Consider the following 26,298-nt stretch of genomic DNA (forward strand, 5'->3'; position numbering starts at 1 on the left):
GTTATGTTCTGATAAACCTATGGGAAAGGGTAACCATAGCAAGAAATTGTACTCAACCTATTGAATATTAAACTTTAGGCATTTCCAGGTCTCTTACATTAGGCCCAGATAGGGGGGAGTAATTTCTTCTGCATATTACTTTTAGCTTTAAATTTTTAAAAAATGGCATGTATTATTGAGCAAAGTAATGGTTTTTGTCATGATATTTTGACAGTTCTACATATTTGATTCTCTTCACCCATTTTTTTTTCTATCTCCCAACCCCTTCCCTCTGCCTAGTGGTCCTCATTTCCTCACAAAGAGACCCTTAGAGTCTCTCTTTTGCCTACTAGAGTCTGTGTGTGCTAAAACACAGGCTGTGTTGGCTGAGCCTGGCTTCTTTCATTCAGTGTGATTTCTAGTTCCTTCAGTTCTCTCGGCACCAGTGTGTGCCACCGTATATTTGTGGAGGACAAAGCAGTTTTAGGAATCTGTTCTCATGTCCTACCTTGTTGAGGAAAGCTCACTTACTTATGCCATGCTGCACACTGCAGGCACCTACCCACCAGCTTGTGACTGATTCACCTGTCTCTCACACACACACACACACACCACATCACACACAGCACACCACACACACACACACACACACCACACCAACACACACACACACCACACCACACACACACACCATACACACACACCACACACACCACATCACACACACCACATCACACACAGCACACCACACACACATCACACACACCATACACACACACCACACACACACACACCACACCAACACACACACACACCACACCACACACACACACCATACACACACACACCACACATACCACACACACACACACCACATCACACACACCACATCACACACAGCACACCACACACACATCACACACACCATACACACACACCACACACACACACACCACATCACACACAGCACACCACACACACACACACCACACACACCACACACATACATACCACACACCACACACATACACACACCACACACACACACACACATACCACATACACACCACACACACACACACATACACACACCACACACACATCACACACACACACAAACCACACACACCATACACACACACCACATCACACACAGCACACCACACACACACACACCACACACACACACACACCACACACATACATACCACACACCACACACATACACACACCACACACACCACACACACACACACACACACACACACCCATCTCCCTAAAGGATTGTTAGGTGCTACCATATCTGAATTTTTATGTGGTCCCCAGAGAGCCAGGTTTGCTTACCAGGTACATTTATCTATTGAACCATCTTCCAGGGCTCTTAGGTAGCAAAATTGTGGTTAGGCACCAGCTTCATGGGGAGTTAGGCATCAAATGAATGTTCTAGAAGACCTCACACACAGATCACTGGATCAGATTCCAAGCAGTCAGGAGTCTGATTATTAAGGTATAGTCATATTTGCTTTTCTTTTGATTCTTTTCCTCATCTACATTCTTTCCAATCTTCTTAGCAATTATAAATACAAATAAGTTTAATATAATTCTACTACTGGGTGTGGTGCCCTTAATCTTAGCACTTGGGAGGTAGAGGCAGAGGCAGGTTGAATCTCTGTTAAGTTTGAGGCCAACCTGGTCTACTTAAATGAGGTCCAGGCCAGCCAGAGGTAAATAAATTGTAAGGTTGTCTCAAAAAAGAAAGTCTACTCCTAAAGCTGGGGTTTTTTGGGGGGTGGGGGTGGGGGTGGTGGTTCAGACTCTTCCTAGACCTGAATTCATTTAGGAGATTGATATCCACTAGTCATTTCCTTTTAAAATTTTTTTCATATGTTTATTTTAGGTACAAGGTGAGCTGTGTGCATGCTTGCTACAGTGTCCATGAGGAGGTTATGACAACTGTGGGAGCTGGGTTTGCTCCAGTTATTTGGGTCATAGTCAGTTGCTTGGAGGCAGTTTCTCTGTATCCACTGAGCCATCATCGCCCCAGCCCAGGTCATCTCCTTATAAAGTCAATAGGACTTTCTTCATGAAGAGTGCATAATTAGAAGTTCTTGGGTCCAAACTCTCATGTGTGACTCAGTGAGTGATTCATTAATTAAATCCCATGACAAGGAAAATATCAAGAAACAAACACCCTTGGTTTTCATCCAGATTACCGGCATCTCCAGCACAGGGTTATCTTAAATGGCTGCTTTAGGTCAAGCATGGGAGAGCACCTCAGGAGGATTTGCCCCGGGTCAGTTAGCTTTTCTCAAGCTAAGGTAGTAGCATGATGAGGCTTAAGATTTTGCTACAGAGACAAAAAGGTGGATCCTTTCACCGCCCAGCTACTCTGTCCACCAGGGAAACCTTTCTACGCCCTCATCTGTAGCACCCTGGCAGTGATGTCGCCGCCTCTCGGTAATGTCCTCCCCACCAGAATTCACCAAGGTCACACCGTCCTCCATGGAGCCAGCTCAAGCAGCAGCACTACTTTGAATACCTGCATCAGGAGTGATGTTCCCAGCATCGCTCTGGCTCTGGCTACCTTTGAAAACCTGCGTCAGGAGTGATTGATGTACCCAGCATCGCTCTGGTGCTGGGTAATGATTTTCAGGGGCTTGCCCAGCTCCGTGGTTCAGTGACTAGGACTGTGTCCTCCAGGAAATTGGGTTTGCTGGCCAAGGATTGCATGCTCCCACAGTTACATTCCTATGTGTCCTGAACCACTGTCCAGTGATCTGCTCTAGGGCTCAATTCCAGTGGTAAGTCTGGCCCTTGAACTTGAGTATGGATGTGATATTGAATTTTAACAGCCTGCTTCTCTGAGTGCATTCATATGTTTTTTTTACTTCTTCTTGATTCATTTTTGAGTGTAGGTACCTTATAGTTCTGTCAAAGGTAGACAGTGCTGACAGGTCAGTAACATTCAGCCTGCGGACAAAAGTAGAAAATGTTTTAAACATGCAATGTTACAGCCACAGCTAATACCCTGATTTCCTTGTATTTGTGAAGGAGGCACCCCCTCCCAACATGCACACACCTCAGGAAAGAAGGAAGGAAGCAAGGAAGGAAGGAAGGAAGGAAGGAAGGAAGGAAGGAAAGAAAGACTGGAGAGCTTATGGACACTTCCTATTCTTGCAAAGAACTCACATTCAGATCCTAACAGTCAAGACTGCCCACAACCATTTGTAACTCCAGCTCCAGGGAATTTGATACACTTTTCTGGCCTCTGCAGATACCTACATGCATGTGCACATAACCACATATAGAAATACACCCATACACATTAAATATATAAACATGTGTGTGTGTGTGTGTTAAGTAGGCACCAGATTGGGCTGTAGAGATGGTTCAGCAGTTAAGAGCACTGACTGCTCTTCCAGAGGTCCTGAGTTCAATTCCCAGCAACCACATGGTAGCTCACAACCATCTGTAATGGGATCTGATACCCTCTTCTGGTGTGTCTGTAGACAGCTACAGTGTACTCATCATATATATATATAAAATAAATAAAATCTTTTTTAAAAAGCAAACAAAAAAATGGGTACCAGATGAATGAAAAGGGGTTCAGGACATGGCTGCTTCTAGGAATGGTGGAGGAAAAGGCTTTTTATAGATATGTGGAAGAGTGTGGCTAGAGGCAGAGACATCTGGGAGAGTCCTGAGTGAGCATGAGCTGTGCCATGTGAGAAGAGAAGGCGAGGACACAGCAGGAGAGCCAGGTGTAGCAGTTAGGAGGCCCAAAGGGGACAGATGATCGAAATGGCTGGATTACATAGGAAAGGGCATGTGTGAGAAGGGCAGTCTATCCCCTGGGCTAGAGAAGTCTGAGGTATGCCAGCCAGGAGGACCCTGTGATGGTCGGGACTGAAGACAGGGAGAACCTGGCAGCCAATGTTTGCTTTGATATGTTAAGTATGCACCTCATTCGTCTGTCCTGGGTTTGAAACCTAATATATACATATATATATATTACAATATATTAATAATTTTGTATGGATAATATAAATGCATATTATTTAATCCTTAATCTCATAATTAATGTATAAAATATCAATATAGGATATATTAATTATATAACATAATTAATACATATTAATAATTAGCACTTTTTTTTCTGGGCCTGGTGGTGAATGCCTTTAATGCCAGCATTGTGGAGGCACAGGTAAGTAGATCTCAGAATTAGAGACTAGTCTAGTCTGCATAGCAAGTTTAGGCCAGCAAGGCCTATACAGTGAGACCGTTCCTCAAAAACCTTTTCCCAACTCAAAAGAAGAAGCCACACTGAACATTAAATGTTCTGTAAAAGTAATTACTGCTTCAGTGACTGGAGAGGTGGGATGTTGTAGGTTCAAAGCTTATTTATAATTTGTCTTGGGCTATCTTTAACTCTCTTACTAGCCTTTTTTTTTTTTTTTTTTTTTTTTTTTTTTTTTGCCTGCTTCTGTGTCTGCCCTAATATCCTTGTGATTATCAGGTAAACTCTTTTCAAGTATATTAATTTAGCACACTACTAGCTTCCACCAACCAAATGGCTAAGCATGTGGTCAGGTAGTCCTAGATGTCCCCATTTTCTGTAATCTACCTATCCGAGGTTTCTACCAATATATTTCAAGCCTTTGGACTTTCTTAGCTTTGTTTCTATAAAACATCATAACACTGTTACCACATTGGTACATACTACTGGTGTAATGTCAGTGTATTTCCAGCCATGGTCACTCATTTGCCTCCAGAATAAATTATGTCTTATCCCTTTTGAAGTAAGCATTGGTTTTTTTGTTGTTTTTTGTTGTTGTTGTTGTTTTTTGCCTTGGCACATTGCTGAAAGGGGTAGAAATCTCTTGTAGCAATTGAGTGGAAAGTTAGTCTAGATCTGTCTAGATTTCTCTGAGGACACACCTGTCTGCAGTCACCTCTCTCTAACCTCAAAATTGGTGCTGTAATTCTCCATGCTAGTGAGGCTTGTTTGACAAGCACCCAACTATGATTCTCACTCAAAGGAGTTGAATAGGCTTCTTACTTAAGTGAGAACTAGGGAATTGACAAGCAGCCTAATGAGATTCCGTAATTCTCACTATAATGTGCTGATAGGAAAGAGGACACTGAAGCAGATTTCTCCTTGAGACCACAAGATTTAGTGCCAGGGAGACTGTGATGTGGTCTAAATTTCTTTTTCTTTCTTTTTTTTTTTTTTTTGGTTTTTTCGAGACAGGGTTTCTCTGTGTAGCCCTGGCTGTCCTGGCACTCACTTTGTAGACCAGGCTGGCCTCGAACTCAGAAATCCGCCTGCCTCTGCCTCTCGAGTGCTGGGATTAAAGGCGTGTGCCACCATGCCCGGCTCCGTGGTCTAAATTTCTTAAGACTCTCTCTAAGTTTCTTGGCCTGTCATTCTCTAAACAGCACATTTAGGGAATTTGATTACAAACCCTAACCTAACCCTAGCCCTCCCTACAACATGAGGTATCTCAGAATCAGCTCTGAGAAATAAGCTACCCAAGATGGGGGAGAGTTACCTTGTCTCTAGGACTTAGCTCTTCTTTCCAGAGAACCTGTTGGAAAGTCACAGACATCTCAGTAGGGTGCCTGAAATACTGCAGGAAAAATGTAGTCTGATTAACCCCTAGCTGAAACCTAATACTTCCACAAAAGAAATTATCAGGCTCCCTGTGCAGCCAGATCCTAAACCACTAAGGACTTCGAATGGCATAGCCTGTATAATGGATTTGGGTCAGCCATCTTTCTTCCCTCCAAGTCCCAATTAAAAGACTTCTTCCTCCAAGGGCAGGATCACCTCTTCCCCCAAAGCCTTAAAATCGATACTGCTGCCCTTTCTGAGTCGTCTCTTTATTTCCTTTCCTTTTAGGCCCCACTGTTTTATTTGACATTAACCTGACAGAAATGAATGTTTTCTTAAAAGATCCTTTAGCTTCAGCAATATTAAAACAGTGAATCCCAAGAAATTGAGATTTCTCTGGGAATCTGGTGTTGGGAGAAGAAGACCCTGGGCCAACCAGAGCTGATGCTCATCTCCTCCAGGAAAGGGATGAACAACCTCACAGAGATGGTGACAGTCCAGTAATGGGTGGCATTACCCCTCATCCTGGACTGCTTAGGATGCCCTGGGCTTTAACTTAAACTTCAGTCTCACTTTAGTAACCCCAAGATAGACTAGTGGGGATCACTGAGTCTTTTCGTTCCTCTTCCCAACATAGCCACATTGCATAAATTTCTTTTTTTCTGGTTTTCCCTATTAATTTGCATGTTTGTCTTCATGAAGTTGGGTGGCTGAACCTGGCTTCTTATAGACTGTGACCCCAAGTTTAGTAACAGCCTCCAGGAACAATTGACTCAGTGTCTCTCTTGCATTTGACCCTTGTATATATCTGCATGGACAAGCTGAACTGTACAGCACCTCCTGTCTAAACATTGACTATTTGGAGTGAGATAATAGTGTGCTTGTGGAACACACCAGAAGTCACTGGGTCAAGTTAAGCACTGGATCCTTGTTAAAGTGTGAGGACTTTGCTGGTATGTTTGACCTCTTTCTATAAATTCCACTTTCTCTATGTCTTCAATAATATCATTCCTTCATATATGTTTTCTTTTTTACTTTTTTTTAGATTATTTATTTATTATATGTAAGTACACTGTATGTCTTCAGACACTCCAGAAGAGGGAGTCAGATCTTGTTAAGGATGGTTGTGAGCCACCATGTGGTTGCTGGGATTTGAATTCAGGACCTTTTTTGGAAGAGCAGTTGGGTGCTCTTACCTGCTGAGCCATCTCACCAGCCCCATGTATGTTTTCTATGCTATTGACTAAATATAGGTAGCCTCCATCCCTCACACACATTCTCTCTGTCTCTCTCTCTGTGTTTCCCTCCCTCCCTCCCTCCCTCCCTCCCTCCCTCCCTCCCTCCCTCCCTCCCTCCCTCCCTTCCTCCCTCCCTCCCCCTCTCCCCTCCCCTCTTTCTCTCCAATTCCAGACCTGGTAAATCTTTTGTCTTCTGTGGTGCCATGGACTGTTTCCATAGACACCGAGTCTGGAATTCCCTCTGTGCTTCTGTAACCCCATCAGAAAGGGGAGGAAGCAAGAATTGCCCGCTGAGCAAGTGTCCGGTCAGGAAAGCTGGGACAGGGCTCTGCTTCTGCCCTTTCCCACTGTGGGGCCAGTGAGGATCTAGGAAAATACTCTATGCAGTCTGGGTAGGCTTGAACCTAAAATTTCTAATTTGAATCTCACTGTGGTAGGTGAGTGTGCTCCTCCAGTGGCTAAAGCTTTAGGAGGCAGGTCTGTGGATTGATGGCCAACCAGGCAAGTTGTTTTGGGATGCATATCCAATGAAATATCCAGGCATTAGGAAGATGGCCGCTACGTATCGCTGAGACATCCCCTTTTGGTCCCCGCCTTGTTTGGGGATCTGGATTCTTAGCATCTGTAGAGGGAATCTCCTGGTCTCTCTCCTCCATTTCTGCCTCACCTCCACTGACTGCAGGAACCACAAGAGGACACTAGGACATCGTGTCTCTGGAAATGGTTCGTGCGGGCGAGTGTGGCAGTGGGGTACAGCTCTCGTCTGCGGAGGGGTCTCCTCTGACTCTGATGAGCCTCAGAGCGGGATCCTCCTGGTGGAGCTGGGCCAGAGCCGCTGCCCTGTCTCTTGCTGAGCGCTCACTGAAGCAGGCACATCTGGTCGCTCGCAGTGCCAGTTCTAGGCAGAGTGGGTGGTGTTGGCAGAGGGTGGTGGAGACTAGGTACTCGGGTTGTGGGTTCTGCACCAGAGGAGGTAAGAGGTGTGTTGACCCCCGGATCCTGTGCATGTTATTCTGAAACATACAGAGACATGAAGCTTTTTTACACTGTCACGATTTATTAAATAGCCAATAAGTTCTTTTTCCTTGACTACAGTTTTCCAAGTACGCCCGATTTTGCCTTCTTTCTGGCCGTGGGCAGCCACTGCTCTTTTATTCCAATCTTAATCACTAACATTAAACCACACATTAACATTTCACACAATAATGAACCAAAACACAGGTTGCAGAATGGTTAAGAAAGTGTTAGAAAGGCTTGAAAGCACACAAAGCTTTACCGGAGTCCAGGCATTGGAGCTAATACGGGGACAAAGAGGGCTGTTGGGGATCGAATAATTCTCATCGATCAACTAAGCCGGAGAAACTGCGCAGAAACCGAGGACAAAGGCAGGAGGGAGTCCTTGCCCACGGTTATTCCCCTTCTCTTGACAGCTGACCCTGTGATCACTGCCTGTGTGCCACACTCTGGTTTTGGGGTGCTCCTTGTAGAAATTCAGGTGAGGGGTTGCATATATTGTGGTTGAAAAGCTCATGTGTCTAGTGTTTTTGATAAAATTTGGTACGTTTTCAGGAGTTGTTTACTGATGTCACTTTGTGCCTTCTGGCGTGCTGGGAAATAGTAGCTCTTTTCCCTCTATGGGCTCTTAGGCTTAAAACTCGAGCAAATCAGATTAAGGTTGTTGCTGAACACAATGGAGCCATTCTAGGTTTGGCATAACCTGCAGCGTGAACTAACTACAAGCAGTTCCCCATCTTTTCCTTGTCTCATTTCAGTGGCACCTGCTTTTCCAATGAGGCTTGCAGGTTGCTCTAGTTTCATCCCGTCGCTGCAGTAACATACTGACTGAAAGCAGCATGGCTCGGGAAGAAAGGGTTCTTTTGGCTCATTATTATTTTCAGGTCACAGTCCACCATTGAAGGAATTCGGAGGGGAAGCTCAGGCAAGCACTTGAAACAGACATCATGGAGGAATGCTGGCTGGCTTATAAACGCATGCTAAAACAGCTTTCTTATACAGTCCAGAACCCCCTGCCTAGGGAAGGTTCTTTTCACAATAGACTGGGCCTTCCCACACCAATTAACTATCCACATGCTAATCTGATCCAGACAATTTCTCAATTGAGATGCTCCTCTCAGATAACTATAGACTGTGTCATGTTGACAGTCGAAGCTAACCGGATGCAGATTCAGCGGAATCTTCCTCCAAACTACCTGACCTGTGCTCTTAGGCTAAGGATTCTTAGGACTGGCACTGAATCCCTGACTTTCCAAGTCCTCCTAACATTGTCTGACTCATAGAAAGGGAGAGCCATATACCTGGAATGGACAGGGTTGGCCTCTGTCAAAATTGTAATTGATTTGGTTTGTTTCTAAATATTGTTTGAAAACGGAAGTCCTGATGAAGGTAAGCCATGACAGTATTGAGAATGCACTGTGAAAGGGGAAAGCCCTCTGTGTTGGCTCACAAGCTTCTCACAGGGTTGGGCTAAAGAAAGCTGTGCTTAAACCAGAATAAAAAGGAACAGACAAAACACAGGAGAGCCTGATGTGATCAAGATGCCACAGTTAGCGCCCAGATTAGAACAGTTTGCTCTGAGGTCATCTGTGCTTAGGACTACAGGAAGGACTGGTATGTGCTGGCTCAGGCTGAGAATGAATCCGTCAGTGCTCACACGCCTAGAGGAAAGACACAAACTTGAGGAAAATCTGCCTAGAAAAATATTTTATGTCTCGACCAAGTGTTAAGGCTAAACATCTGAGTTGCCCTGAATTGCAAGTATTAATCTGTCCAAATTATTTTCCAGAGCTGAGGATGTCAACCAGGTTTATTCTTGTGTGTATAAAAACTCCCTGGAATTGTTACACAGTCTTTTAAGGACTCCAGAATTTGGAGTGTATAGATTCTCAGTGTCTTTGTTTTCAGATTTTTTTCACGTGTGATGGAGATTGGTTGGCGACATAAGCATCTCGTTATTGCCAACTTTATCACAAACCCCACCACATTCAAGTTTTATCTCCTACAGAGATTTTCAATAACTCACTTTGACCTTTGTGACAGGTTTAAGCTTTCTAGCTTTGCCCTTACAGTTTTGTTTGTTTGTTTGTTTGTTTGTTTGGAGACAGGGTTTCTCTGTGTAGCCCTGGCCATCCTAGAACTAGCTCTGTAGACCAGCCTGGCCTCAGTCTGCCTGCCTGCTTGCCTCTGTCTCCTGAGTACTGGGATTAAGGATGTGTGTGTGTGACACTACACCTGGCTACACTCGAAGCTTAGGAAAGGTTTTCCTTGTTGTTATGTACATGCCTTGGTTTCCCAGTGGAGGCCAGAGGCCAACTGTTTGCAGTCAGTTCTTTCCTTCCACACTTAATGTGAGTTCCAGGGTTCAAACTGAGGAGGCCACTGGGCCATATTTGCTGACCCACTTTCTCTTACTTCTGTTTTAAAAGATTTATGTATTTGTTTTTTGTATGTGAGTGCACTGTAGCTGTCCTCAGACACCCCAGAAGAGAGCATCAGATCCTATTACAGATGGTTGTGAGCCACCATGTGGTTGCTGAGAATTGAACTCAGGACCTCTGGAAGAGGTATGCTCTCAACCAGTGCTTTCAACCACTAAGCCATCTCTCCAACCCCCACTTACTTCTTTTTTTATGCCTCCTTTAGAGCAGTTCTTTACATCAGAACAATGCTACCCGAACCTTCTCTCTCCTTTGAAAGCAGTTCCCTTTTTGCTTTAATATTCTTGTTCTAAAATTATATCACATCGCTATAATTTTAAATACCTTCTTTTTTTAAGTTGGTCATTTCTTTTTGTCTTTTTATTTTTTTACAGAATTTAGAAAACATTTCTTAATAAAATGGCTCCATGTTTATAGAGATGTATTTTATTTTTAATTATTAGAGTAAGTGTGCATATGTGAGAAGATGCCCCTGGACTCCAGAAGAGGGCCCCAGGGCCCTGGATCTGGAGCTCCAAGTAGTTGTTGTTGGAACACTAAGAATGGAGTCAGTTAGACTTCTGAGTGCTTGTGAGAAAACTCCAAGAAAACAAGACAAGAATAGTATCTGACCCCAGTTTCCTCAAAACTGCAAAATTGATATTGGAGTGTGTTTTTGTGCCCCTCCCAGGTATAACAGAGTGAGTTTTTTTCAGGTTATTCATTACAACTGTCTACTGTTGTTTATGTGTCTACAGAAAAAAAACATTTTTGCCATGAGTGGCTTGTCCACCAAATGCGGCTTGTCCTTGTGATCGTACAGTTTGCATATGTGACTCCTCTTGACCCTCAGAGTGAAAACTGTCCAATGCTCTGACTTAAGTTGGCTATTGCATGAGACTTTAGTCTGCCTCACTTATTGCCTCCATTCTCCCAGCTGACGAAACCCCATATCCTACACATGGCATTAAAACAAAATTATGTCTGATAATATTTTTGTGTTTTTCAAGGAAACCAAAACTCCAAAATTGTCAGTACATTCCAGTTACATAATGAACTAGGAACTAGTTGGAATAATTTAACTTATTCATTTTCTGAGTCATTCTATTTTTGCATATGCAATATAAAAATGTAAGCACATGTAGATAATATTTATATCCATGTAACTGTATATATAGATGAATTTAAGCATAAACACTTTGCTGATTATCTTTTAAAAACTGTTTTATTATCTTATTTGTATAGGTGTTTTGTCTGCCTGTTTGGCTGTGCACCATGTGTGTGCCTGGTACTGGTAGAGGCCAGAAATGGGCATAGGATTATCTGAAACTATAGTTATAGACAGTTATGAGACACAATGTGGTACTAAAAATTAAACCTAGGTCCTCTGGAAGAGCAGACTGCCTCGTAGAGTCATCTTTCTAACCTCTTTCTTCCTTCTTTCCTTTCTTTCTTTTCTTCCTTCTTTTTTTTCTTTTCTTTCTTTCTTCTTTCCTTTCTTTTCTTCCTTCCTTCCTTCCTTCCTTTTTTTCTGTTTTGTAGTATTAAATGATTCTTTTCCTCCAAAGTCTGCTTTGCCTTTTGTGTGTGTGTTTTAGCTTTTTTCTTTTTGAGGCAGAGTCTCGCTGAGTAAGTCTGCTAGCCCGGAACTGAGGATCAGGCTGGTCTTCAGCTCCCCAGGGTCTTGCTTCTGTCTCTTCAGTCGCAGGATTAAAGGTGTGTACCATCAGCCCAGCCAAACCCTGGACTTAAAAACATGATTGTAATATTAACAGTGTAGAAAAGTTACAACTTCATTAGCCATATCTGCAAGTAGCAACACGTTTTTAAATTGAAATTTTGTTTTCACTTTAACTACTATGGGGGCTATGATTAGAAATGGGTGGGAGGAAAAAAGTTCACATTTTAATTTATAGTTTTGGTTTTTTTATAGTAGAGAAAGCCCACATATTCAGGTGAAAGTCTCATACCTTGAAAGTTGTAAGCTAAAATCTATCTTTAAAATGTAAAATGTGCTCGATCTTATCTGATGTTGGAAGCTAAACAGGTCTAGCTTGGTTAGTACTTGGATGAGATTCTGTCTGGGAATATGGTGCACTGCGGGCTTTTTCTTTCTTCTATTTAAAAGTAAGATATTAGCAATAATTTATTTTGGGTTGCATTGTTTAAAGAATGTAGTTTACAACCAGGTTTAAAATGTAATGAATCATCAGTTGTTGTAAAGTAGATTTCTGAGGGATGGTGTTCGTTTGGATTGGTTGTGAAACACCTTGACTGGAGACGTCAGGCCGTGTCATTTTATGATTTTGATCCCAAGTAAGCAGTATTTATTTTCTTTCTTTCTTTTATTTATTTTTATTTTTTAATTCACTTTACATACGTTTTGTATCATAGCCCCCATCCCTCCTCTCTTCTCAGTCCCACCCTTACAAGTCTTTCCCCCACTGGCCCTTCTTCTCCTCAGAGAATATGAGCCCTACTTGGGTGCCACCTCCCCCTGGGGCATCTCATCCTGGTAGGACTAGGTGCATCCTCTTCCACTGAGGCCCAACCAGGCTTCAGTTAGGGGAAGAGGATCCAAAGGCAGGAAACAGAGACAGAAACAACCTCTACTCCACTTGTCAGGGGTCCCACATGAAGACCAAGCTGCACATTTGCTACAAATGTGTAGGGGGGTCTAGGTCCAGCTCCTGCATGCCACCCCCCACCCCCGGGTTGATGGCCTAGGCTCTGTGAGCCCACATGGTCCCAGGTTAGTTGAATCTGTGGGTTTTCTTGTGGTGTCCTGACCCCCTCCGACTTGCTCCCTTCTATCCCCTACTCTTCCACAAGACTCCCCAGGCTCCGCCTGCTCTCTGGCTGTGGGTTTTGCATCTGCCTCCATCCATTGCTGGATGAAGCCTCCAGCTAGTCCCCAGGCTCCGCCTGATGTCTGGCTGTGGGTCTTTGCATCTGCCTCCATCCATTGCTGGATGAAGCCTCCAGCTAGTCCCCAGGCTCTGCCTGCTGTCTGGCTGTGGGTCTTTGCATCTGCCTCCATCCATTGCTGCATGAAGCCTCCAGCTAGTTCCCAGGCTCCGCCTGCTCTCTGGCTGTGGGTTTTGCATCTGCCTCCATCCATTGCTGCATGAAGCCTCCAGCTAGTTCCCAGAGTTGCCGCCCTCCCCTCGCCCTGATTTGCATTCTCACTTCCAGCCCTCTCCAGCCTCCTTTTTCCCCATACCTGATCACCATCCCCTTTCTCCTTTCAGCTCCTCTCCTATCCAGTTCCCTCTCTCCATCCACCTCCAATGACTGTTTAGTTTCCCCTAAGTGAGACTCAAGCATCCTCCTTGGGGACCTTATTACCCAGTTTTATTGGGTTTGTGGATTGTAACATGGTTGTCCTGCACTTTATGGCTAATGTCCACTTATAAGTGAGTACATGCCATTCATGTCTTTCTAGCTTTGAGTTACCTCACTCGGGATGATATTCTCAAGTTCTTTCCATTTGTCTGCAAAATTCACGATGTCTTTGTTTTAACGGCTGAGTAGTGTTCCATTGTGTAGATAGATGTACCATATTTCCTTTATCCATTCTTCAGTTGAGGGATATCTAGGTTGTTCTCAGTTTCTGGCTGTTATGAATAAAGCTGCTATGAACATAGCTGAGCAAGTGTGCCTGTGGTACAGTAGAGCATCTTTTGGGTCTATGCCCAGGAGTGGTATAGCTGGCTCTTGAGGTAGAACTTTCCCCAGTTTTCTGAGAAACCACCAGATTGGTTTCCAAAGTGGTTGTACCAGTTTGCACTCCTGCCAGCAATGCAGGAGTGTTCCCTTTGTTTCATACCCTCAAAAGCATGTGCTATCTCTTGAGGTTTTGATCTTAGCCATTCTGATGGATGTAAGATGGAATCAAAAAATTGTTTTGATTTACGTTTCCCTGTTGACTAAGGACATTGAAGATTTCTTAGAGTGCTTCGTGGTCATTTGAAATTCCTCTGCTGAGAATTCTCTGTTTAGCTCTGTACCCCATTTTTTAATTGGACTACTTATTTTTATTTGGGGTATTTATTTTCTTTGACTAGATTTCTTAGGAAACATACTGTGTCTCTGTGTGCCTTCTTAGTGGTTGCTGAAGTTTCCTGGCCCTTTCAAAAGGAAAACCAAACCTGAAGTGGGGGCTGGGGGAATCCAGAACCTGTTTTCTTTTCCTTTCTTTTCTTTTTTCTTCCTGTTTTCTGTAACATCTCTCTCTAATTCTTCCTGCCTTTTGTCCTAGCTCACTTATCTTTTCCTTTTTCACACTGAAACAATGTCTTACCTCTGGATAAAACTAGTTCATAATCTCACACCCCCACCCCTCTGCTTTTTCTTTAAAAACTTTGTTTTAAAAATATATCCTCGCCGGGCAGTGGTGGCGCATGCCTTTAATCCCAGCACTTGGGAGGCAGAGACAGGCGGATTTCTGAGTTCAAGGTCAGCCTGGTCTAAAGAGTGAGTTCCAGGATAGCCAGGGCTACACAGAGAAACCCTATCTTGAAAAAAAAACAAAAACAAAAACAAAAACCAAAACCAAAACCAAAACAAAACAAAACAAAACAAAACCAACCAAACAAACAAACATAAAACCCCCCAAACCAAAAGCCTTATCCTCATACCATCATCCTTTTAACATCTTCCTCGAAAGCATCACAGAGTGACACTCAGGCTTCCGTGAAGATATTCCAGTTCCGCCACACATTGCCTGAGCACTGATGCCCTGGGACACTCTTAATTTTGCATCTTTCATTTCTTTAAAGTCAGGACTATGTGGATGGCACTCTCAGGGCTTGCCGCAGGTTCTCATGGAGCCTCTGCCAGCTGCAGCTTTGTGTTCAGAGGCATTTCCTGCTGTCCTAATGCTTCCAGAGGAATTTTTGGTTTAAAGGTGCTGATCTCAAATTAAAACTCCGTTCTCGGCCTTTGTGCCTTGTAAGTTGTAGTAAACATGTCCCCTTAAATGAACTCTGTTTGACTTATTCAATGGATTTTCTAACAGAAAGCTTAAAACTCCTCTATATTCCTCTTGTATAAGTCATAGTTCTCTAAAGGTACAGTACTACTGATAGAATGAGCATGATTTATTAGAGTGCCTTACAGGCTATGATCACACACACACACACACACAAGCACGCATGCGATTTATTAGAGTGGCTTACAGACTATGATGCCAGTTATCCTAACTGCTGAGTCACCTCTCGGATCCTGCATCATAAGTCTTACTCAATTTTTATTTAAGAATGCTCCATAAGAAAGAGGGTACACACTTCCAAATTCGGTTTATGGGGAATCGCAGAGTATATATTCAGAGAATATATTCAAGTACCTCACAAGAAGAGTGATGAAATACCTTGTCTTAGTCACGTTCTAAGTGCTGCGAGGAAGCACCATGACCAAAGCAACTCCGTTTAGTGGTGTTTTTCCTCCTATGCCCCTGTTCCCATAAAAAATGAGTTTGAGACTCAATTATGTTTACAAACACCTTGGCTGTAAACTTGGGCTTGTTCTCCAACTACATCATAACTTATACTTTGTTTATTCTAATCTAAATTCTGTCACGCAGCTAGTTACAGTCTGCTCATATCTCATGTGTCTGTGCCTCCCCAACCCCACCCGAACTATTGCAGGCCTGGGCCTATCCTAGAATCCTTTATGTCTACCGGATGCCTCACCTTCTATTCTACCCTTTCCTATGGGTCATAGTTTTTTTTTAATTGACAGGTGGTGTATCCATACAGTGCACAAGAGATTCACTCTATACAACTCTGTTTTGGGTAGGGCAGGAGGGTGCTGAGAATGGAACGCCAGTCCTCTGGAAAAGTATGCAGTGCTCACAACCAGAAATATTATTTTTTTTTAGGCAAGTTTCTCCATGTAGTCCTCACTGTCCTGGAACTCGCTCTGGAAACCAGTCTGGCCAAGAATTCAGAAATCGACCTGTCTCTGCCATCTGAGTGCTGAGGTTAAAGGCATGTGCCACCACTGCCTAGCTAGAACCCGCTTCTTAAAAATTCCTCATTCAGAAAACATGCTGAGTCTAACTAAATAGGTTCTCTCTCATAACCATATGGAAATGCAGTATGGATTCAGAAAGAACAAGTGATAGAAAGGTCACAGATTGTTGACATCAACTGTTTAAGAAAGCCACATCAAGCTGGGAGGTGGTGGCACACCCCTTTAGTCCCAGCACTTGGGAGGCAGAGGCAGGCAGAATTCTGAGTTCGAGGCCAGCCTGGTCTACAAAGTGAGTTTCAGGACAGTCAGGGCTATACAGAGAAACCCTGACTTGGAAAAAAAAAAAAAAGAAAGAAAGAAAGAAAGAAAGAAAGAAAGAAAGAAAGAAAGAAAGAAAGAAAGGAAAAGAAAAGAAAAAAGAAAAGCAAAGCCACATCATTTTTATAGTTATGTATGGAGGAGTCACTCTTAATCATAGTTCCCAGTTACCAAGAGAAATAGAGCTTTTTCCTTCAGCATTTATAAGAATACGTAGTCTTGGGACAGCTAACATCATATTTTCTTTGGAGGGTTAAATAATCACAATTTTTTTTGGGGGGGGGGGGTTGAGACAGGGTTTCTCTGTGTAGCTCTGGCTATCCTGGAACTCACTCTGTAGTCCAGGCTGGCCTCAAACTCAGAAATCCACCTGCCTCTGACTCCCTAGTGCTGGGATTACAAGAATGTGCCACCACTGTCCGGCTATAATCACAATTTCTTATAAAAGTTGTTACAGTAACCGAGTGGACAAAAAGAAATAAGCACAACTTATGAGGGCAAAGGTTGCCCTGTCCGCTGTTGTTTGACCAGATTGTTCCAGTCTACTGTCAGAATCGCTGCATTAGAGAATCTTAGTATGCACGAACAGTTTAAGAGTATGGTGACCAAGACAACTTGCATCTATGGAACTTGGAATATGGTGTCACAGTAAGTTCTTATGAAACCTAGGTCTCTGGTAACAGGAAGTTCATCTGTGTGACATTGCATGTGGGCTCTTTCAGGAGCTGGTGACCTTCGAGGATGTGGCTGTGCACTTCACCATGGAGGAGTGGGCTCTGCTGGATCTATCCCAAAAGGAGCTCTACAAAGACGTGATGAAGGAGATATTGAGAAATGTGGTTTCCATAGGTAAAGACATTATCCTACTCACAATAGGTCATTCATCACTGCTGCTGCAGAAGCTGAAGTATGGTAAAGAACCATTTGGTTATACTTATCTGGCAGAGAGACACCACGATCAGGAAGATGCATTCCTAGAGTAAGGCTCATCCACTGTTCTCGGGATGTGCGGACCCCTGAGATTTCCCCAAATGCAGAAATCTTGAGTGCATGATTGGAGGTAGTGGGGGACTGTGTTCTCTCTCTGACCTGAAGTAGGGGGAAATGAGTAATTCTGTGAGGTGGGCTTACTACACGGATTTAGTTGGACTCTACTAATGTTTGTAGTGTACTATCATGATTCCCAATGACTTATCTTAATTTGTATTTTTAGGAGACATAAGGAAACACCAAAAGATTGACAATGAATACCAAAATTCTGGGAGAAAACTAAGGTAATTCAGGCTCCTCCAGGTTTGTGGTGTCATAGGACATTTTACCAAGAGATAAAGAAACAAATATATCAAGCGTCAATCTGAGTTGATCTCAGGAAATTGCCACCAAGATTGCTGATATGTTTCATGGCATCAGTGAGAACATCTCAGAGATTTGAGTGTTGGAAACCATGGGAGTGTCATGAAGCCAGGAGAGAAACGTAATCATATTTCACATGTACAAACTTTACACCATATACATTATGGAAAATGAAGTATGAATTTATCTACCATCTTAGCCAGGAAGTGCATATGAAACAAAACCCAGAGAACTTTTTTACACAAGAACTAATAGATGAGCTAACATGCATAGGTGGGGGTGGGGTTGCACCTTTAATCCAAGCACTTGGGAGTCAAAAACTGGTGGTTCTTTGAGTTAGGTGCCACTCAGCATTTCAAGTGAGACTATCTCAAAAAATCAAAAATACCTCAATGTAGACATTTGTCTTAGGGTTTCTATTACTGTGAAGAGATACCATGACCACAGCAACTCTTTTTTTTTTTTTTTTTTTTTTTTGAGACAGGGTTTCTCTGTGCAGTCCTGGCTGTCCTGGAATTCACTCTGTAGACCAGGCTGGCCTCGAACTCAGAAATCCACCTGCCTCTGCCCCCCAAGTGCTGGGTTAAAGGCGTGTGCCACCACTGCCCGGCTCACAGCAACTCTTATAAAGGAAAACATTTCATTGGAACTGGCTTACAGGTTCAAAGATTTTGTCTGTTACTGTCATAGCGTGGAAGCATGGTGGCATGCAGGCAGATGTGGTGCTGGAGAAGTAGCTGAGAGTTGTGCATCTGGATCTGCAGGCAGAAGGAAGAGATAGTGATACTAAGCCTGGTTTGACCATCTCAAAGCCCATCCAATGACACACTTGCTCCAACATGGCCATACCTCCAATATTGACACTCCCTACGAGTTTATAGGAGCCACTTTTACTCAAACCACCACAACATTAAGTAGTTCAAAATACAACATGATTTTTGTCATCAGTATTGTACATCAAATTGTGCACAATATTAGTATTGAAATCTCTGTTTAAATGTGACATACGTTCAGTATTTGCCAAACATGAAAACAATATAACACAACTTATCATTGTGGCTTTTTAAAAAGATTTATTTATTTTTTATTTATATGAGTACACTGCAGCTGTCTTCAGACACACACCAGAAGAGGGTATCAGATCCCATTACAGATGGTTGTGAGCCACCATGTAGTTGCTGGGAATTGAACTCAAGGCCTCTGGAAGAACAGTCAATGCTCTTAATCACTGAGCCATGTCTCCAGTCTGTCATTGTTGGGTTTTATACCATTATACCACTTGCTTTATAATTATAGCTGTCCTTAATCATGTTGCATAACATCCAGTCAAAATATGTTCAAAATCATCAGAATGTATAAAACTAATATTTCTACTAGTAAATCATTAATAATCAAAAACTGAGCAATTCACTTTTTCATTTCTTACAGATGTCAACTTGTGGAGAAACTCCATGACTGTAAAGAAGGTCATGAGTGTGCAGAGATCTTCAAACTCTTTACAGAGGGCACTGTGAACAATGAATTTTATCCAGGAGTACATATATGTAAAAGAAATGGGTTTGTCAATGTGCTCATTGGCCATTTAGCTATAAATGTGCGACTGAAACCTAGGCCAGGGCAGAAGTCAAATGAAGTCCAGGAACATGGGAAGAATGTGTATACTAAGGAATCTCAGGGCACCTCCAGAGCTTCCCCGTCTCTTCGGAAGCATCAAAGTGCTGAGCCTGTAGAGAAATCTGATAAAACTAAACAGCCTGATGAAGACTTGAGACTTGGTCAGAATCATGAAAGGACTCCGGCTGAAGAAAAACACCACAAATGTAAGCACTGTGGGAAAGCTTGTACTTCTCTCAGCTCCTTGAAGAGGCATGAACAACATTACCATGCAAATAAATGCTTTAAGTGTAAGCAGTGTGGGAAAGCCTTCCCTTTCCCGAGTTCCCTACAAGTCCACCAAAGAATCCACACTGGAGAGAAGCCCTATGCGTGTAAGACATGTGGGAAGACCTTTGGACATTCCAGTTCTCTCCTAAGACATGAAAGAATCCACACTGGCTCGAGTCCCCATGAGTGTAAACTGTGCAAGAAAACCTTTACTCGTTTGAATTCACTTTTAAGGCACAAAATAATTCATACTGGTGAGAAGCCCTATGCATGTAACCAGTGTGGGAAAGCTTTCTCTCGATCTGCTTCCCTTCAAAGACACACAAGACTCCACACTGGAGAGAAACCCTATGTGTGTAAGCAGTGTGGGAAAGCCTTCATTACCTCTACTTACCTACAAGTTCATGAACGAACTCACACTGGGGAAAAACCATATGTGTGTAAGGAGTGTGGGAGCACCTTCATGCTTTGGACTCAATTCCAAAAGCATAAAATAGTTCACAGCGGTGTGAATCCCTTTGTTTGTAAGCAATGCGGGAAGGCTTTCACTCGTCTTGGTACCCTACAGATACATGAGAGAATTCACACTGGTGAGAAGCCCTACGTGTGTAAGCAGTGTGCAAAAGCCTTCATGTCTTTGACTCAGTTAAGACGACATGAAATAATGCACAGTGGCATCAAACCCTACATGTGCAAGCAATGTGGAAAGGGGTTTCTCTGCTCTACTACCCTTCGGAGTCATGAGAAGGTCCACAGTGGCAATGACCCGTATGTATGTTCACAATGTGAGAAAGTTGTGAGTTCTGAGAGCGCTTTGCGGAAACATAAAATGATTCACACTGGAGAGAAGCCTTGTGTCTGTAAGCAATGTGGCAAAACATTCACTCATTTAAGTTCTCTTCAGTACCATGCACTGATGCACAGTGGAGAGAAACCCCATGAATGTAAGAAATGCGGGAAAGGCTTTCGGTCTCTTAGTCACCTTAAAAAGCACGCGAGAACTCAACACTAAATAGAAACTATATGCATGTAAGCAATATGGGAAAGCCATACGCAGTGGCATAAATCCATAGGCTTGTTTGTAAGCAGTGTTTACAGCCTTTAAATGGCTGTGGTGTTTTCACATAAACTCACTGGAGAAAAGGGGGACTTTTTGCTACCAATATGTGAACGTTCCCTATAGGATTGATTTAAAAAAACAAAGACAAAAACCCATGAAATAGCCATAGTGGAGGGGGAACCTTTTAAAAAAATAATATGGAAGCCAGGCAATGGTGGTGCATGCCAATAGTCCCAGTACCTGGGAGGCAGAGGCAGGTGAATCCCTGTGAGTTCAAGGTCAGCCTGGTCTACAGGGGGAGTTTTAGAACAGCTGAGGTTGTCCTGTCTCAAAACAGAGAAACCGTGTCTCAAAAAAAAAAGCCTAAATGATGAAGGAAGAGGAGGAGGAGGGGGAGGAAGAGGAGGGGGAGGAAGGGAAGAGAAAGAAGAAGAGGAAGAAGGAGGAGGAGGAGGAGAAGAAGAAGAAGAAGAAGAAGAAGAAGAAGAAGGAGAAGGAGAAGAAGGAGAAGAAGTGGTTTTTATATTAAAAGTTTTCTTCAATGACATGAGTAAACTCACACTGGTGAAAAGCTGTATGAGTGCAAGTGATGCTTAAACTTTTTGTGGTTCCAAATCGTGGGAAAGGCATGGCATTGATTAGATTGTAGAGGAACCTGGTGCGTGTTTGCAATGTAGAAAGTCTTCACTTCTCTGCTTCCTCCAAATATGTATAAGAAGTCAACTAGAGGGGGCTGGAGAGATGCCTCAGTGGTTAAGAGCACTGACTGTTCTTAGAGAGGATCCAGGTTTGATTCCCAACACCCACCTGGAAAGCCACAACTGTCCCAACTCCAGTTCGAAGAGACCCAGTGCCCTCTTCTGAGCTCAGTGGGGCCTTCATGTGCATGGCACACAGACATATATGCAGGCAAATTACCTCCACACACAATAAAAAATAAAGCCATAGCAGAGAGAACCCCTTTGTGTGTAGGTAATATTGAAAAGCCTCTCATTAGCACAGTTAATTTCACAGACATGAAAGAACCTACCCTAGAGTAACCTTAAATATGGGGTCTACTTAAAAAAATCTTTCTAGACTATTTATTTCATGTGCGTAAGTGTTTTGCCTGCATGTGTGAATGTGTGTCACATATGTGCACTGCCTGCCCCACCCTGAAGAGTGCCTGGAGTTACAGATGGCTGTGAGCAGCCTTGTAGGTGCTGGGATCTGAACAAAAGCCCTTTGTAAACACAGGGAGTGCTCTTAAAAACTGAGCCATCTCTCCAGCCCAGTAGTTCATTCTGGACTCGTATTTCTAAATTTTGTTTTACAAAATAAGCTTAAGCCAAGTGTGTGAGATAGGATGACAGCTTATACCCTTGGGATGGAGACTAGTAATCAGCACATGTGGAGGAAACAAGACAAAACAAAAAACAGCAGTAGAAAGAAGAGTAAACTATTGTGAAATGATTCTGTAAGGTTTCTTAAAGCAGCAATCTAGAGTTTAGTGGGTGATCTCTTGTCGCATCAAATCTGGCACATTTCTGTTTGCATTGTGAATTGTGTTAGATTCTATGTTGAACTGACATTTAATTGTAACATGCCAATATTCATACATGCCTTTTTTTCAAGCAATTGTGGTTAATTGAAAATTACTTTTTGAGAATATTGGAATTTTTGCACTGCTTTCATGTGCCTGAGTCTGACCATTTTGTGTGTACTTTTACTCTTTTCGAACAAAATATAGTATTAAGTGTGTGTATGTAAGACCATGCATTTGTGTATATGGTGTGTGTGTGTGTTCATCCTGAGGCAGGTGTAACAATAACAATGGATTATTCTCTCTGCCTTATTCTCTTGAGAAAGCATATCTCACTGAACTGGCAGCCAGTCAAATCCAGCTGTCCACCCCTCTCCAATCCCCCATAGTTCTGGGTGTATGGGCATGACTGAAGCCATTCCCAGGTTTACATGAGTGCTAAGGAGTCAAAGTCAGGTCTTCATGCTTGCAAAGTGCTTTTACCCACCATGATATCTTCTAGCCCCTTTAAACCATCTTTCTCTTGATTTTGTATTGCTTATGTTTTGTGTATGTTTATTTTTCTCTCTTTGGTGTTTATTTTCTAAAATTATTTTCCTTGTATGCCTAGGACGTTTGGTTTTAATGTCAGTTTGCTACAGATTAGAAACACCTGAGTGAGGACCCTCACCTGAACATCTGTTCTGATTTCCTTGTTGATATGGGAAGTCCCACCCACATTGTAGGTGGCACCTTCTGGTCCAGATCAAAAAGGGTCTGGCAGAAGGAAGATCTACTACCTTTAGTTCAGTTGGCTATCTCTCTCCTGCCACCCAGTTAATCTGCCCTGTCGATAGTGATGTTCACTTCACAGATATCAGACCTAGTGTTTCTAAACCTTAATTGTGGCTAGGGACCATTGGCTGTTCAGGAAACGTCTGGGTTCCCTGCACCAGATTGGGACAGCTGAGGCCCCTCCATCTACCCAGCAACCTTCTCACTCACCAACCCTCACACTCACTTGTCCACTCACTCACCCTGAGGCACCAAAGCCCCACAGCCTTAAGGACTTATTAATGACCAGTTCTCAGCTCTCGGGTCATTCTATTTTTTTCGGTACTTTAAAGTACTTAATAAATTTCATTCCTCTACAGAAGCCTGGTAGGTACAGTGTCCTTCCCTTTAAGGTTGAACTATTTAAAAATTGCTTTTAGAAGAGAGAAAATTTAACTTTTTACAAACACTAAGCAAGATATATATGTATTAATCATAGATCAGGTCGTGTTTCCAAGTTTATTTAGTTTGTGTTGTATGGTAAATGAAGGCCTCCTCTCTCAGAGATCCACCTGTGTCTGGGATTAAAGGCTGGAGCCACCCCAGCCAGGCCAGTGAGTTGTTTTTAACAGACCACATCGAGAGAGACTCCTGATTGTCAAAGCTGCTCATTGCTGGAAGGAAAGCTCAATGCAGAGGACAAACTTTGGCTTGAGGATACAGGATAAGGTTGAAAGTGATGGGTATCAGTGTCCAATAATGAGGTGGGTCACTTGATGTGTAATGACCTCAGAAGTGGGGTGTTAGAGTTAGGTATTGTCTTAGTCACTGTCCTAGTGCTGTGAAAAGATATCATGACCAAGGTCATTCTTGTTGTTGTTGTTTGTTGTTTGAGACAGAGTTTCTCTGTGTAGCCCTGGCTGTGCTGGAATTCACTCTGTAGACCAGGCTGGTCTTGAACTCAGAGCTCCACTTGCCTCTGCTTCCAAGGGGCTGGGATCAAAAGCACATACCACCAATGCCTGGCAACCAAGTGGTGGTCTTTTGGGTTTCACAAACGTTTCCTGGCACAATATTAAAAACTTCCATTCAAACCACATAGGACATAGAGGAGAAACCTGAGTGACTTCACTCAATTCCATCTCAGTGAACACATGAGATCCTGTGGTGACTGACAGGAGCTCAGGTTACTCAAATCCACCTGCATCACTGAAAAGCCAACCCCAGCATAGGGGATAGTTCCTTAGAGCGTCGTCCCTGCTGTTCTCTGCACAACTTTCAAGTTTCTCAGTGCCAGAATCTCCTTTCCCTAACATTTGCTTCTTGCAAACTCTCTAATTCTCTGACTTTCCTGGGCCTTGTGTCATGAGACTGACGCACATGAATCTTCCTTCCCTCTCTCAGGAGAAATGTTTCAAATTTGGAAGGAATAACCATACAAGACTCCAGGCCCTTTTCATACTCTTGTTTGTTTGCTTGCTCCGGTTATCCCACTCAGTCTGTAGACCAGGCTGACCTTGAACTCACAGAGATCTGCCACCTCTACCTTCCAAGTGCCGGGATTGAAGGCAGGCACCACCACATTCAGTATGCTTTTCTATTCCTTCTGCTCCTTCTCCTGTGGTGGTCACTGACTGGAGTGTAATGCTGGAGGTGGGGATACAGATGTCTGATTGTTGTCCTTCATGTATGGCTGATAACCAAGAATGTGCACATGCATAGAGACACACAGATGCATACACAGAATTAAAAATAAAATCTTAAGAACAGAAAGCAATGCTGAGTAGCGAAGCATGGAAGGAGACCATTCCTAATCCACCACTCTCTAACCTCAGTAGGCTCTCCTTGAGCCATGGAGCTCAGTCATCTTTAGGTGCTGTAGCGGCAAAGGGATTGCTGCATATGACCCTACCACCAATGGTCTTGGTGGGGCCAGCTTGTGTTTCTTGGCAAAGAATGGGCCCAAGATATTAGGCAGGGCCATGTCATTTTGTAAGGAACCTTGATTTTGATTAACAAGAACAATTTCTGTAACAACAGTAGTCTGATTCATTTTTTTTTCTAGATTATTGCTGTTCTTGCTCCGGAATTATGGAGCCTTTATCCCAGATAATGGCTAACCAGGAATAAATTCATCAGCTAACATTGTTTAACTGACTGCTCACTGCCTCCTTCTTGCAGAGGGCAACTGCAGGTCTGAAATGGAGCCTTTGAATGTTTTTCCCCAGTTTCTTTTCTGCTCTATAACCACCTCAGTGTTGACAGATAGAAAAGCTTTGATTTTTATAGAGACTCCTTTTGTGGGCTTTCTCCCAAATAATGGCCTTCCCTGTCTTAAGTCACTTGTTCCCTTGTCTTTCCTACTCAATAGACATTCATAAGAGGGCACAGAGTCATGCCCTAGCCTTCCAGTCACCTGCTAGAGCTGGCTATCTGGTTCGAACTGGCCCCGGTCAGTGATATGTCTCTTCTTTTTCCACGACCACTGTTACTGAATGGAACACAAACTGGATGCATAAACTCCTCCTATTATACATTTTATATTGCAGGGGATAACTATACAATATACTGGGAAGATAATTGCCCATTCTCAGGACTAGCTTTCTTAAAAACAAAACAAAACAAAGCAAAACAAAACAAACAAAAAACAAAACAAAAACTAAACAGCTCAGTGTAACCTTTTAGTCTTCTGTGAATTACTGCTCAGGCTTTAAATATTTTAGGGGTGAATAACCACCCCATTTTCCTTATTACTAACATTTCCCCCTGGATCTCCATCTCAACACAAGTCTTCCCATGTTTGACGTTGAATGACCAGGATAGTCCCCTTTGTCTGTTTTGCTTTTCTCTCAATCCCCCTCCTTTGCTTGGTTTCATATTTTAGGAACAGTTTGTTCAAATTACTCATGTATTTCCTACTTTATAATATGTCTGTCACACCAGGGGCTTCAGCCCAAGACTTGACTGTATCAACCTCTTTGTTAGTTCTCATATGAACACAGTTCTATTTTAGCCAAGTGAACTGGTCACATTTGTGATGGGGGGTTGATTAATTTGAAGTAGGAGGCTCCACTTCTAATCCAGGTTTTTGATGTAGAAAGGCAAGCCTTGAATTCAGATTTTTTTTTTTTGAGCTAGGAAAACCCACCTCTAATCTAGGCCACACC

General features: G+C 42.9%; 1 protein-coding gene across 1 annotated transcript; it reads left to right on the forward strand.

Annotated features, from left to right (window-relative positions):
• Positions 1-2,420: 2,420 nt before the first annotated feature.
• LOC110312381 (uncharacterized) lies at positions 2,421-20,986 on the forward strand. Its single transcript, XM_085832670.1, has 6 exons — positions 2,421-2,584; positions 7,451-7,554; positions 8,262-8,326; positions 17,282-17,408; positions 17,773-17,833; positions 19,341-20,986. The coding sequence occupies exons 1-6, from the start codon at positions 2,421-2,423 to the stop codon at positions 20,806-20,808; spliced, it is 1,989 nt and encodes a 662-aa protein (XP_085688796.1). The 3' UTR covers positions 20,809-20,986.
• The last annotated feature ends 5,312 nt before the right edge of the window (positions 20,987-26,298 follow it).

Source organism: Mus caroli, unplaced genomic scaffold (assembly GCF_978045245.1).
Source record: "Mus caroli unplaced genomic scaffold, Mus_caroli_1 scaffold_18, whole genome shotgun sequence".
NCBI classification, from domain to species: Eukaryota; Metazoa; Chordata; class Mammalia; order Rodentia; family Muridae; genus Mus; species Mus caroli.